At 60.0% G+C, this 12,464-nt stretch overlaps 1 protein-coding gene across 3 annotated transcripts in view; it reads left to right on the plus strand.

Moving 5' to 3' along the window:
* Susd4 (sushi domain containing 4) overlaps nucleotides 1–12,464 on the plus strand; it is a 68,582-nt gene that overhangs the window by 45,023 nt on the left and 11,095 nt on the right. For 2 of the 3 annotated variants that reach the window (XM_004867465.4, XM_087209846.1), the window contains exons 4-5: nucleotides 455–628; nucleotides 3,917–4,105. In XM_004867465.4, the coding sequence (XP_004867522.2) occupies nucleotides 455–628; nucleotides 3,917–4,105 (363 nt within the window). Of the gene's footprint in view, nucleotides 1–454; nucleotides 629–1,423; nucleotides 3,193–3,916; nucleotides 4,106–12,464 lie in introns of those variants that run through there. The other variant, XM_021246427.2, reaches the window with a different exon arrangement.

Consider the following 12,464-nt stretch of genomic DNA (forward strand, 5'->3'; position numbering starts at 1 on the left):
GGGGACCGGGCCTCCCCCCTCCTCCTTGCAGAAGTGCAGCTGCCCGTGCCAGGCCTTGGCGAGGTTGGCAGGCTCGGGCGCTTGCCTGTCTTCCCGAACACAGATTCAGTGCACAGGAACTGTGCATGGCCAGCTCAATCAGGGCTCACCCACGCCGCGTGGACATTGTGCTTTCTCACGGGGCTTGGGTGAGGCGGTGGGATTGGCGTGGCTCCGTGCCCTGTCCCCAGAGGCAGCAGAGGACCGCCCACTAGCCTAGCAGCCCCCGATATTGTCTGTGTCATTTCCCAAGTGGTTCCCAAGATCACACATGCAGTGTGAGGAGTCGCACCCGCTCTGTGCCCCTCGGTGCCCCTGTGGGGTGACTTACCAGGAGTCCCACTGCCCTGGCGGTGAGGCGGGTCCAGAGAAGTTTTCTTGTGAAGAGTTAACTGCTTTAGATTCAAAATTGCAGCTTGCCGCATGCCTCAGATTGAAGATGCTGAGATTCATAACAAGACGTATAGACACGGAGACAAGCTGATCATCGCCTGTCACGAGGGATTCAAGATCCGCTACCCCGACCTGTACAATGTGGCTTCGCTGTGTCAAGACGACGGCACGTGGGACAACCTGCCCCTCTGTCAAGGTGCCTGGCTGCGGGCTCCCCTGGGCGGTGTGGTAGGTGGTGTGCGAGTGGCTGTACCAAGGCCACCACCCCGTGGGCCGCCAGCTTCTCTGTGACCCCCCACCCTGTGCATGCCCATGTCCACAGTGACCCGGGGAAGGCCTGCAGCACTCTGGCTGTCCCCTCCACCTTAGGAAGTCAGAAGTGCTTTATCAGTTAGGAGGCTTGAAATCAGGTGGGGAACGTGATGATGAGGCGTTGTGTACTTAGTGGAAACCACGGGGCATTTATAACATTTGCAATGAGAGCATTTCCTTACTGCAGCAGTGGTGAGAATATAGTTGAAGCCCAAGATACAGAGGCTATTGTCCTATTAATAATGTCATCCCTTTTTATAATGCATGAAGAACAGGAAAATAATGAAATGCAAATTTTAGTCAAGCCATACCGTGAATATTTATCATCTCAAATGCCTGGAATGTGGAGAGCTCTGTCTGTGAACATAACCCTGGAGTCCACACTGATTCTGATTTTATTTTCTGACACGTGACTTGGACCACAGGACCAGGGAGCCAGTGCATACTGTGTGCTCTCAGGGAGGGGAGGGCAAGCTTGTTTGGTGCCAGGCACTGGCGTTACCTTTGAGCTTGGAAATCACGGCTGGCAGGCTCCAGTATTGCTCTGTGTGCCCTGTCGCCAGAAATAACTTGTTTCCTTACACCAGGGCTGAAGAGACCTGACCCTGGGTCCATGAGGCTGGAGGTGCAGGAGGACAGAGACTCCGGAAGGTGCTGTCCCTGCTGCTCCTCGGAAGCCACCACGGGGCTGCTGGCCTGGTCTGCATGCACTGCTGAAAGAGGCCACGCTGGGTCCTGGGCTGGGTCCTGGGTCCAGGTCTCCGCCACTCTGCACCTTCACATTTCTCGGGATCCTTTGCGTACCCTCTTTTCCTCTGTGACACTTACAGCGTGCTCCTGGGGCACCTCTCCTCTGATGCTGTTCTGAGTGTGGCCATGCAGCTTCCCTGTCCTGTGTCCTAGAGTTGAGCATGCACCCTCCTGTTGCTCGGCTGGCTGCTCTGTGCCCACCCCACTGGCCCTATCTCCAGTCCCTGTCCTGTGGCTGTGCTGCGCCTGCCCAACACTGCTCTGGCTCCTGTGCTTTTCTCACAGACCCCAGGCCCCGGCTGGCCAGTGAGCGCGCACTGGGTGGATGCTCTGCACTGAGCCACACCGGCTGCTGGGTGGCCGCTCCTGAGTTGACACTGGCTCCCAGCCCACCTTGCACTGCATGCACACTGTGGGATTCTGCCCCCACCTGGCAGGGCACCAGGAATGAGGAATCAGAGTTGCCCCGGGCAGCCTGACACCTCTCCAGGCACCCAGGGGAATACAATCAGCCCTCAGAGTGGCATTCTATTCTGTGACATGTATTTGCACCTATAGATGGCGGGGCCAACACCTAAGGGCTTCTTTCTGTTACCCAGAGGTGCACACGGAAACCACTGAGCCAGTGTGTGGTGTGCTTTCCACTGCCCCGTTCAGGGCAGGCTGTGTCTGCACCGTCCTGGATGCCGAGGAGCTGCAGGGATCAGAGGCCTTGCCATCCCCTTTGGGCGTCCAGGGGCTGCTCAAAGGCTGTTTTTTGGTGGGAACTTTGCTTGGGAGAACAAGGTCCCAATGCCTTTGCTTGCTCCAGGTGGGGGGAGGCTGTGTGTGGGAAGCCTGCTCCCCTCATGGGCAGCTGAGACCTGCAGCTCCTGCCGGGAGGCAGGGTGGGCATGCAGCTTGCGCCAACCCACGAGAGCAGAGCATCGGGGTTCTGGTGCGCCTGCATGTTCCGTGATGGCGTTTTTCTCAGTTGCTGATTCTGCTCATCCCCGACTCCTGGCCCTCCCCCAAGCCCCCACGTGTCTGGCTCCGAGCAGAGCATTCTGAGGTGCAGACCGTCTCAGAGGAGGGCCTGGCGCTGCTGAGCAGGAGGCTCTTCGGGCCCGAGGGAGGGCAGGGTGAGCCTGGCCTGGCTTCTCCCCTGGCCCACTGCGTCCGTCATTCACTTGGGGGAGGGGGAGCGGTGCCTTATCCTGGGGTGTCCATGGCAGCTTGGTCCCCAAGGCACGTGGGGTAATGAACAGGGTCGGGCCGCAGAACAGTGAGGCTGTCTGCCATTATGTGGGTGCGTGAGATGCTGTGGCCTGTGGAGCCCGGAAAGGAGAGCGGGTGTGCGCTCTGTCTCCCTTGCTCTCTTCTTTCTTGCAGTACTAGCTATGAACCCAGAGATTTTTGCATTGAGGTACATCCCCAGCCCTTTCTACGTTTTTATTTTGAGACAGGGTCTCACTAAGTCAGTTGCCCAGGCTGGGCCTGAACTTGCGATCCTCCGACTCAGCTTCTTGAGTGCTGGGATCACAAGTGTGCACCACCAAGCCTGGCTGAAAGCAGATGTTCTCGGCACACACTGTTCGCTTCACATGCAGTCAGTGTCCCCCGGATACAGCTGCGGCTCCACAGGGTCCTGCTCCCTCCAGTGGAATGACCTGAAGTGCCTGAGACCCCCGGGGTCACAGTGGACTCCATACCCTGCAGGTCCGAGCTGTGGGGATTGCTCTGCTGGGCTGCCCAGGCTTGAGGACCCAGGGAGTGTCGCTTATGCAGGAGGGGAGTAGGGCTCGGGTCCCCCATGCAGACAGCACACGAAACTCCGTGCCTGCTTTTCCCTCGGAGTGCCCTGCCTGGACCTGAGCCGCAGGGTCCCTGGTGTGCCCAGCAGCCCGTGGCCCGTCCACGCTTGAGACCACTGCACTCCAGGGTTCCTCACTGATGCCAAACAAACCCCAGCCGGATGTGCAGTGCTGCAGCCACGCTGCCACTCCACCTTGGACTCAGTGGAACTGAGGTTGCAGCGGACTCTCCTGTGGCCATCACTGCTGTGGAAACACTGGGTCCTTTTCTCGTGGGTCCCTTAGTGGCTGTCAGCCCTGGCGGCACTAGGACAGCTCGGGGACTTTAAGAACCAGTGCTCCCCAGGGGCCTGGGCGGTGTGATCTGAAAGCCCCTCTGGGCACCACCTGGTGGGATGTGCCCATCCATGCCACCTGCTCCCTGCCGCTGCTCAGCTGACCCCCTTAGTGCCCTTTGCCTTACAGACAGAAGCAGTCGTAGGAACACGGGGTCTTCATGTTGGGGCCACAGTACCAGCTCAGGGACAGAGCTGTCTGCCCGGAGCCCCCAAAGTGCTCTGGCCCCGTTTGACCTTCAGCTGTGCACAGATGGGAGTGAAACCTTTCTCTTTCTCTCCTGCGTTGCCCAGGCTGCCTGAGACCCCTGGCCTCCTCCAACGGCTACGTGAACATCTCCGAATTCCAGACCTCCTTCCCCGTGGGGACTGTGATTGCCTACCGCTGCTTCCCGGGGTTCAAGCTCGAGGGGTCTGAGTTCCTCGAGTGCCTGCACAGCCTCATCTGGTCGTCCAGCCCGCCCCGGTGCCTTGCTCTGGAAGGTAACACCTCTCAGCCTTTCTCAGGTCGTGCTGCAGGTCTTCGCAGCAGTGTTGCCATAGGAGGGAGGAGCAGTAACTCGGCTCCCCAGGTGTGTTCCTCTCACCTCTGTCAGCCACCATCACCCGCCTCTCTTCCCACTGCAGGTAAAGCTGCTCCCCCATGCTTAGGCTTTGAGGGGAGAAGAGCAGATAAAAGCAAATGTCTCAAGCGTCAAGGTTAAACTGCACAGTCTTACAAAGTTAAATGTGATGTCTTCAGAAATTAATGTTCTCTGCACCAAATGAAAACAGATCGCGTCATGGCCTCGTTAATCTCGGCCCTCATCTTGTCCGGCCAGTGTTTCTGCACGTTAGAGCCCAGCTGTAAACACCCCTGGGAGCCTGAAGCACTGGCATTCTTCCTGCTCGGGAGTCTGCAGAGCGGAGTGTGGGAGTCTGAGGTAGCGATGGCGGTGTACCCACTGCCAGGGCAGAGCCCACGGAGCTTCAGCCCCACTGTGCCTCCGCCTGGCCTCTGCCCCATGAGCTTCTTGGCCTCGGAGTCAGAAGGAAAGGAGAAAGGGAGCCGTCCCCCAAGAGCCCCGCCAAGCCCATGTGTCCACATTTGGGGAAGGAAGCAAGCCGACCGATGCCCCACGTTCTCGGGACCCTGGCCCCTCCCTGGGGGCCTCCGGGTCAGGCGCTGGAGGAGCCTGGAGGGATCCACAAGGGTTCGTTTCCAGAGGAAAGGACAGGGTTGTGGCCTGGAGCCTCCTCGGGGAAGAGCAGGGGCCGGTGGGGCGGAGGAGAGGCCTGAGAGCCAGTGTCCTCCCCACCCCCAGTGCTCATGGCTCCCGTGCCCAGGGCCTGGGACAGGGGCCAAGCGGACAGATGAAGTGCAGGACATCCAGTCAAGTCTGAATTTCAGATACACAAGTAGTCTCTTGGTAGGAACAACCCTAAATCCTGTGAGATGCTCACTTGGGGTGAAGCGTGTACCATGTGTCATACATTTGCTTACCTACACATGCTCGGCTTTCTGAAGTGCAGATGCGCAGAGTGTCTCGTCTCCCGTGGCCTCGATCTGGCATCCCACCAGCCCTGTTTCCTTCCGGTGGGCACAGCGTCCCCAAGGCCCAGACGGGGCTGGGGGCCAGCTGGGTGTGGGTCGAGGAAAGGGGCCCTTTCCTAATTCTGGGGCTGCTCCCTGCCCAGGGAACCACAGGAGGAGGGCAGCTTAGGGCATCTTTGCCTTTCAATTTGAAACGGCCGGTTTTCAAATTCAAATCATTTCAAATTTGGGTTAAATGTGTTTCTCGAAGTCATGTTTGATGAGTTTCATCTGGGGACTTGGAAAGCCCTTTTTAGGGAGCCCAAGGAAATGTCAGGTAGACGTGAAACAAAATCTAACCAAGAGGCAGAGACCTGGGAAGACGAGCAGGAGGGACACGGAAGCCAGGCCAACAGCTGCCGGGAGCGGAAGGTCCCTGGGTGCCCATTATTTTTTAAGATAATGTTTACGTCTTTATTTTCAACACATGTCTCTGAATTATCTGGCGGGGTTGGTTCGTGAGCCCTCTGACTGCAACACTGGCTAGTTGGAGACCAGCTTAGACAGGGAGCTCGCGCCTTTGAAGACAAAAAGCAGCAGGTGAGGAAAGTGAGGCTCCCGAGGTGCCCGGCGAGCCTGGCGACGGTGTTTCTCTTGCTCTTTCCTGGGTGCCCTGCTTGCCCGTTGTCGTGGGGCCCCAGGAGGGGGCGCTGCTGCCCGTGCTCCTGCTGGCGCCGGCGAGGTGAGCTGTCCAGGGAAGCGCCCGAGAGCATCGCCGTCCTCCGAGCACACGAGTTGCGTCATTTGATTTTGCTGGGTGGTGTTGATGGTGGGCGGTGAGGAGCGCTGCCGGGGCTCCCGGCCCTGGGTGCGGTGCGGATGGCCTCTGCCTCCCTCTCTGCAGTTAGCCCCTGCGCTGTCCCTGCCCACTGCCCGGGATCCGACCCTCTTGATAAGTTGCGGCAGCTCCCACCTGCCAGGAGCCGGGGTGCATCAGCACCCGTGGGGAGGCAGTTCTGTGTGGGTTGGGAGAGCAGCGGCGGTCCACGCCCCGGGTCTCCGGCCTGATCATCTCCTCCGGGGGCAGTGGCTTCAGCTCTGTCAGCCCCGTTTCCTCCTCTGAGATGTGGGGTGCGTGGGACTCTGACTTGGTTAGGAAAGCACTCTGCACACGACAGGGAGTCAGGAGGCTCCAGCTCCCCACGTGTCCAGGGCTGCACATGAAGCCACCAGAGCCGAGGGTCGGGCAGCTCTGAAGGAAGTGTCCAGGCCTGGGGCCAGTGTGGCCACTCTGCTGGCTGCTTGTGCCTTAGCTGGCTTGTGTAAGGTGACTCTTGGGTGACGCAGAAGCGCTGAACAGTAGCGAGCACCGACCTCACCTTTGCGCCTCACACGCAGGAGCCAGGCTCAGCACAGTGTGTGACACAGCGGCTGCAGCCCACGCCCAGCCGGGGTGCACAGCCACCCTTGGTCCCCAGGGAGCAGGGACAGAGCCTGAGTCACCCCTCAGCTCACAGCCCAACAGGAGGAACGACTGAAGACTTTCATAGTCATTTTTTAAAGAGTCAAAATGTTAAAGAATTGTCCAGCAAGGAATTTATCTTTCTGGTCCTGTGTCCTGGAGAAACCCTGGCTGCAACCCCGAGAGGCCCACTGCTGCCCTCTGGTGGCTGCCCCGACCAATCCCGCTGTCCCCAGAGCAGAGCCGGTCAGTGCGGGGACAGTGACCTTGCCTCAGGGAGGGGAACCAGGCTCGACTCCTGGGCGGCGGTGTCTGGGGTCCCCAGAGGCTGGCATGTGCAAGGCTTGGTCCCCTGTGGCCGTGCTCAGGGGTGTGGCCTTCAGGAAGGTGACCCCTAGGCTGGACTAAGGGAGTTGTGATCCAGTGGCTGTTGCAAGGCAGGTGGGGAGCTTCGAGGAAGGTCCCGGGCTGTGCTGAGGCCTGGCCTACCTGAGAGCCTGCTCTACCTCCGTCCCCAAGAAGTAGGCAGTCTGCTCCCCGCAGCCCAGAGCTAGGCTGGGTGGCCTGGTTGAAATGTGTCCTCCTGTAAGGCTTGGCCTCCTTGTCACAGTGGCAGGAAGCTGACGCACTGGTGTGACTGACCCTGGCGTGTCCTCCTCTGGCACTGCGCTGCCTCCTCGGATGGGACGAGGCCTCCCAAACTTCTGCTCTGTGCCCAGCAGAGCTTCCGCCAGCCTGGACGTCCAGCAGCAGACGTCCCGGGAGCAGAGATGGCGTGCACAGCACACCATGGGGACCAGGGGCCCCGTGCAGCCGGTCACTCACTCATCTGCTGCAGCGTTGACAGCAGTGGCCACCTGGTCACTGGCCTCCCCCAAGGGCCTCAGCTGGCTGGCACGGCCTGCACCGGCCTCTCCTGCCCCAGCCTCGGCATCCACTGCAGAATCGCAGCGCCTTTGTCCTGTCCTCTTAACCACGGCGTGGGGGGGGGTGGACCGAGGCTTCTGACACCTCTTTCTGGGTCAGGTGGGGCTCCAGCCGGGCTTTGCACTGCTGTGCTTGGAGCTCTGACGCCTGGGGCTCTGCTGCAGGCGAGTGCTGCCTTCACAGGGTGCCCTGACTGGGAAGGAGTCTGGACTCATCCCCTTCCTTCTGTCCTCCTGGGCACTGGAGACCAGAGGTGAGATGGTACTGGCAGGACCCCCAATACCAGCCTCCAGGGCGAGCATGCAGGCTGACACGTGACCTAGTTGGTTAGGAGCCCAGCGCATGTCAGCCAAAGTTGTGGGGGCTCTTAAAGGAGTCTTCCATTCATTGAGAAGACGTGCACTCCCTGGGAAGGGGAAACCTCACTGTCCCTGCCCCGTGTGCCAGGCCAGAGCTGGCGAAGCCCTGAGGGAGTCAGGCAGTGTCGGCCCCGAGTGGAGGGGCAGCCCCTGGTCCCAACCCCCGTGGGACAGGCCTGGCCCCTCTCACTGTGCTGCTCCTCGTGCTGAGGGTTCCGGAGCCGGCACTGTTTGTACTGCAGTCATCTTGCCTGTGACCCTGGCCGGGTATTTTATTAGTAGGAAATGCGAAACACCAAGCAGTCCTGCTAATTTATTATTCCCAGGCAACAGTAAATTGTCCTAAAGCAGTTTCCAAGTTCATTCTCATGAGACAGCAGAGTGATGGTGCCGCACTCGGCCAGGGCCCCCGAATCTCCTCTTCTCTCTGTGCTGAGCAATTGCCACAGCGGTAGCGTCTCTCCTCAATCACTTGCCACCCTGTGCTCGGGCTTGATTGTGGTGTAGCATCAAGAAGCTGCATTTTTCTCCTTCTTCTTCAGCTTTTTCCTATATTGAGTCAGGAAACACTGAGCCTTTTGTCCTAATAAACCTGTTTAATAATTCTCAGGCTCTATTTCTTTTGAATTTGGTGACTTCTGTCCTGACTGCCCCCTCAAAGCCCCGAGTCCCCTGGGAGGTACTAGGTCTGGGTATCGGGCAGGGACACGTCCCTCTCCTGGGTTCCTGCTTCTCACCAAAATATATTCTCCTTTTGCCCTGCAAGCTGAGGCCTTTGCTTGCTGGTATTTAAATGTCAGGTTCCGAAGAGCCAGAACAGCTGGCCAAGGGGCACTTCGCAGCCCGAGGACTTGCGTGAAGGGGAAAGTGTTCGGTTTGTGCTCAGACTGGGATGCTCTCTCCTCCCTGCTCCGCATGAGATTTATTTCCTCCTTCTCTCTCTGGGAAGATGCATGACTTGTATTTCATGGCAATAAAATCTCTGCAATCAGGACCAGCACAGAAGGCAGTAAATCCTCTGTCACTTCAGGCCTGTGTCAGCGGGAGCCTCAGGGAGTCTGGCAGTGCCCCAGGCTTGTCCTCCTGTCCGTCCCTGTTTCCTTCATGACCACAGCGGGCTCTCCTGCGTCCTCTCCCAGAGGGACTGGACAGTCGCTGTGTCCAGGGCCCCGCCTCTTCCTTCAAAGCCCGTCCTGAGATGCCCATGCCAAGGCCGTTTCTGTCTGTGAGGGGGAGGTCTTGGGTTGGTTTTGATTTAGATTTTGCAAAAGGTCCCGTGTGACTCTCAACTGGCAGTGTCCTTGAAAGCCCAAATGACTGTAGGAGCTGCTTCTGGCCTCTGGAGAGACTGGGACTCTGCTCTCCTTCGGGTTCTTGCAGAGAGGAACCCAGGGCATTTTCCAAGCCCGTCTTCCCATCATGGCATTTAATAGGTTCAGGCATTAGGTTGAAAACATGGTTGGATTTTTTTAAAAGTCTGGCCAATTGTATTGAAGTTCAGATTTAAAAACCAGTCTTATCTCAGGCTGTCACGGGAGAGCAGCTGCCCCTGTATTTTATTTTCATGCTGCTGACAGAGGTGTTGAGCCAGGAAGAATTGTCAGCCTACAGGCGCTGGGGAGGCCGGGCCACTCAGACAGCGGAGACACGTCCCGAGGCCCGGGCTCCTCTCCCACCCACCTTGTGCTCCTGGCCCTCACACTGAGGCCCCGTCCCTGTCCCACACACTGCCCTCCTCTAGTGTGGCCTTGACGAGGCTCGCTTCCACCTGCCGTGAGCCCAGGTGAGGCCCCAGGTACCAGCCTGGGACTGCAGGCCGAGAATGTGGGCCACCACTCCCAGTGCCCGCTCTGCTGCCAGTGTGCAGACCCCCAGGCCCAGCCCCTCGCCACCCCGTGGCCATGGCACCAACACCTGCCCCTGAGCCTCGCACACCTGGCGACTCAGTGAGCCGAGACTGCTGCCCGTGTGGAGCTGAAAGGGGGAACTGGCAAGTCCCAAGCCCCACGCTGCCCATGGGGTGTGTGGGACAGGGGTGGTCTCCTCCTTAGAACAGCCTGTGAGATCGGCCAGGCCACCCGTGCCACAGATGGTGGGAACCACAGCTCAGGGAGGAAGGGGAAACGATGCGTGAGAACAAAAATGAAATACAGTGCAAGTCGGGTGCCAGGGTCCCCCAGTCACATGGCCCCTCGGCGGTGCTGGGCTTGGGTGGGAGTTCTGGGCCCCTGGGGCCTCACTAGGTGCCACTTTGTCGGCTGCATCCTCTCCCAGCCTCCCGCTCACTTCCTCCTCTGCTGTCTCCTCCCGATGTCCCTCACCTCCTCTGTTTGGAAAGCAGCGCTCCTCTGAGTTGTCCTACGCCTCTCACAGAGCAGCATGCTGCGTGCAGAGCACTGAGACACACTGATGAAATTCTCCCTGTTACAACTTAGAAGCACTGTTGCTACCATAAAATGAGGCTGTTTTCTATGTGTTCATCTAGACCCATGCGCACAGCACGTGTGCACACAAGTACACACACACAGAGCAGGGAGCAAAGCACGCCCATTCACGTCCCACGGCTGCTGACTGACTATTCCGTTATTTATTTCCGTCTCTGCTAGGACTTGTGATTAGATAAGAGTGAGAAGGGAAGCTGCATGAGAGGAAGGCGTGAGACTCAGCAGCCCCCTGATGGGGTGTGTGCCACCTTGGTCCAGCTTGCAGAAGGGACTTTGGGAGCTACACTGGCCCGGTGGGCTCTGTCCAGCATTGCTGGTGGGAGGGTTTGTGGCTACAGAGCAGAAAGGCCACTTCCTGTGCTCCCCAGCCTGGGCGCCTTCCTACCGGACACCCCCTTTCAATACCGTGCCCTTATTGCCCTCCCTTGAAGAAGCGACAGTCCCCTGATTGCCACCAGGGTTTCGGTTATGGGCTCATACCTTGACCGAAAATTCAAACGCACTTGGACCCCACAATGCCGCAGGGGTTCTGGCTGGACTCACCGGCCACACGCCGGTGCCCAGGGAGAGGAGCCTGGTTGGAACATGGCACGTGACTGCACGTGGCCTGGCTTCTCCGGCCCCAGGACTGTGGGAGAGGCGTGGTGCACACCGGCGCCCCCTGCTGCCCAGCAGCCTCGCTCCCCAGTCTTCAGGGAGGCCTGTTGTTTATGTTTTAGCTGATGTTTGTTTCCTCGGGCACACTGACTGTGGAGTCCGGGATTGGTCCCCGGGTGCTGTGAGCAGCACTGATCCCATCCTTGAGCGTCCCTGCCTCCCTGAGCTGGCAGAGCTGCTCCCGGCTGTAGATCACTGGCCTCCGATGCATCGATTGGCAGCAGCGGGGAATGCAGTGCGCTGTATAATGCATATCGATTTCCCGAGCCGAAGGCAGTCCCAGATGCGGCCGTGGAAGCAGCTGCCTGTGGGGTGCAGGGCTCCGTGCAGCGCCCTGGAATCCTTGCCCAGGCTGGACCCATGGGTGTGGCAGTTATTCGGCTGCCGCGCCGAAGTGAGGGACCGTGTCCGAGTCACAGTGTGCGCCTGGCCCCGGCCGTGGGTTGTGCAGGGGCACGCTGGGCCTCTGCTCGGGTTCCCAGACCTCCCCAGCTCTGGATTGGCCCTGGCTCTCAGCCGCCACTCAGAGGTCACCGGCCCACAGCAGGAGGCCCCCGCCCAGTGCAGCCCTCTGGGAGAAGCCCTTCCCCCTCCTCCCGGCAGCCCCAAGCCCTCCAGCCCGAAGTCCCACTGCAGAAACAGAACCGGAACATCCAGAACACGCCCCTGCCCCGTCCGTCCGTCCGTCACACTCGCGGCCGCCTCCGGGCCCCTTCCTGACCCTCCGAGCTCCCGTCTGGGGCCAGGAAGGACCGGCTGCTCGGTGACTGTGCTCCACGCCCGGCGGGCGAGTCCCGCTGGGATACGGCGCGGGTCTCGTTCTTAGTTAGGCGGCCCTGTGATCGGCTTGTGCTTCACTAAGAGAAGCTGGAGCGTGCGGGCGTCGGGAGGCGCATCCACTGCCCCCTCCTCGTCTGTGGATGCGCAGAGCGGCTGCCTCGCGGGTGCTGGCCAGGCCGAGTGGCTGCTCCGATCCCCGCCTGGCGGTGTCGCCTGGGGCCCCAAACAGCTCACGCAGCGCAGACCTGCACCCCCAGGACTGCGCCGCTCTCCGTGCCCCCGCTGGACCCACCGCGGCAGAGCCCGCACGGTGACATGGAGCCTGCGCGGTTCCTGGGCCTGCAGTCTGTGTCCCCTGCTGAAGACCCGTGGCCACTGCCGAAGGCTCTGTGGCACCTCGCGGCTGGGGATGCCGAGGGGACATGGCTGCCCACTCGCTCGGGAAGCCCCACCCCAGGCTCCCCGCATTGTAACCTCCAGTGCCCAAGTGGGGTGGATTCTGAGGACCTCTGCAGTCGACCCAGTGTCACCCTGAGACCCAACCCAGTGTCACCCTGAGACCCGAGACCTGCTCTCTCTGTCCTCTCCTGCGCCCTGGGACTGCGTCGTCCTGTCGCAGCCTCCCGTACGGGGAAGCTCTGTCCAGCACGGGGGCCTGGCCTTTGCTGAGTGCCGGCCTCTGGACCACCTGGTGCCCCGG

Source organism: Heterocephalus glaber, unplaced genomic scaffold, assembly GCF_053883595.1.
Source record: "Heterocephalus glaber isolate CG9 unplaced genomic scaffold, H.glaber_assembly_v1.0 deba00001067, whole genome shotgun sequence".
In the NCBI taxonomy this organism is placed as follows: Eukaryota; Metazoa; Chordata; class Mammalia; order Rodentia; family Bathyergidae; genus Heterocephalus; species Heterocephalus glaber.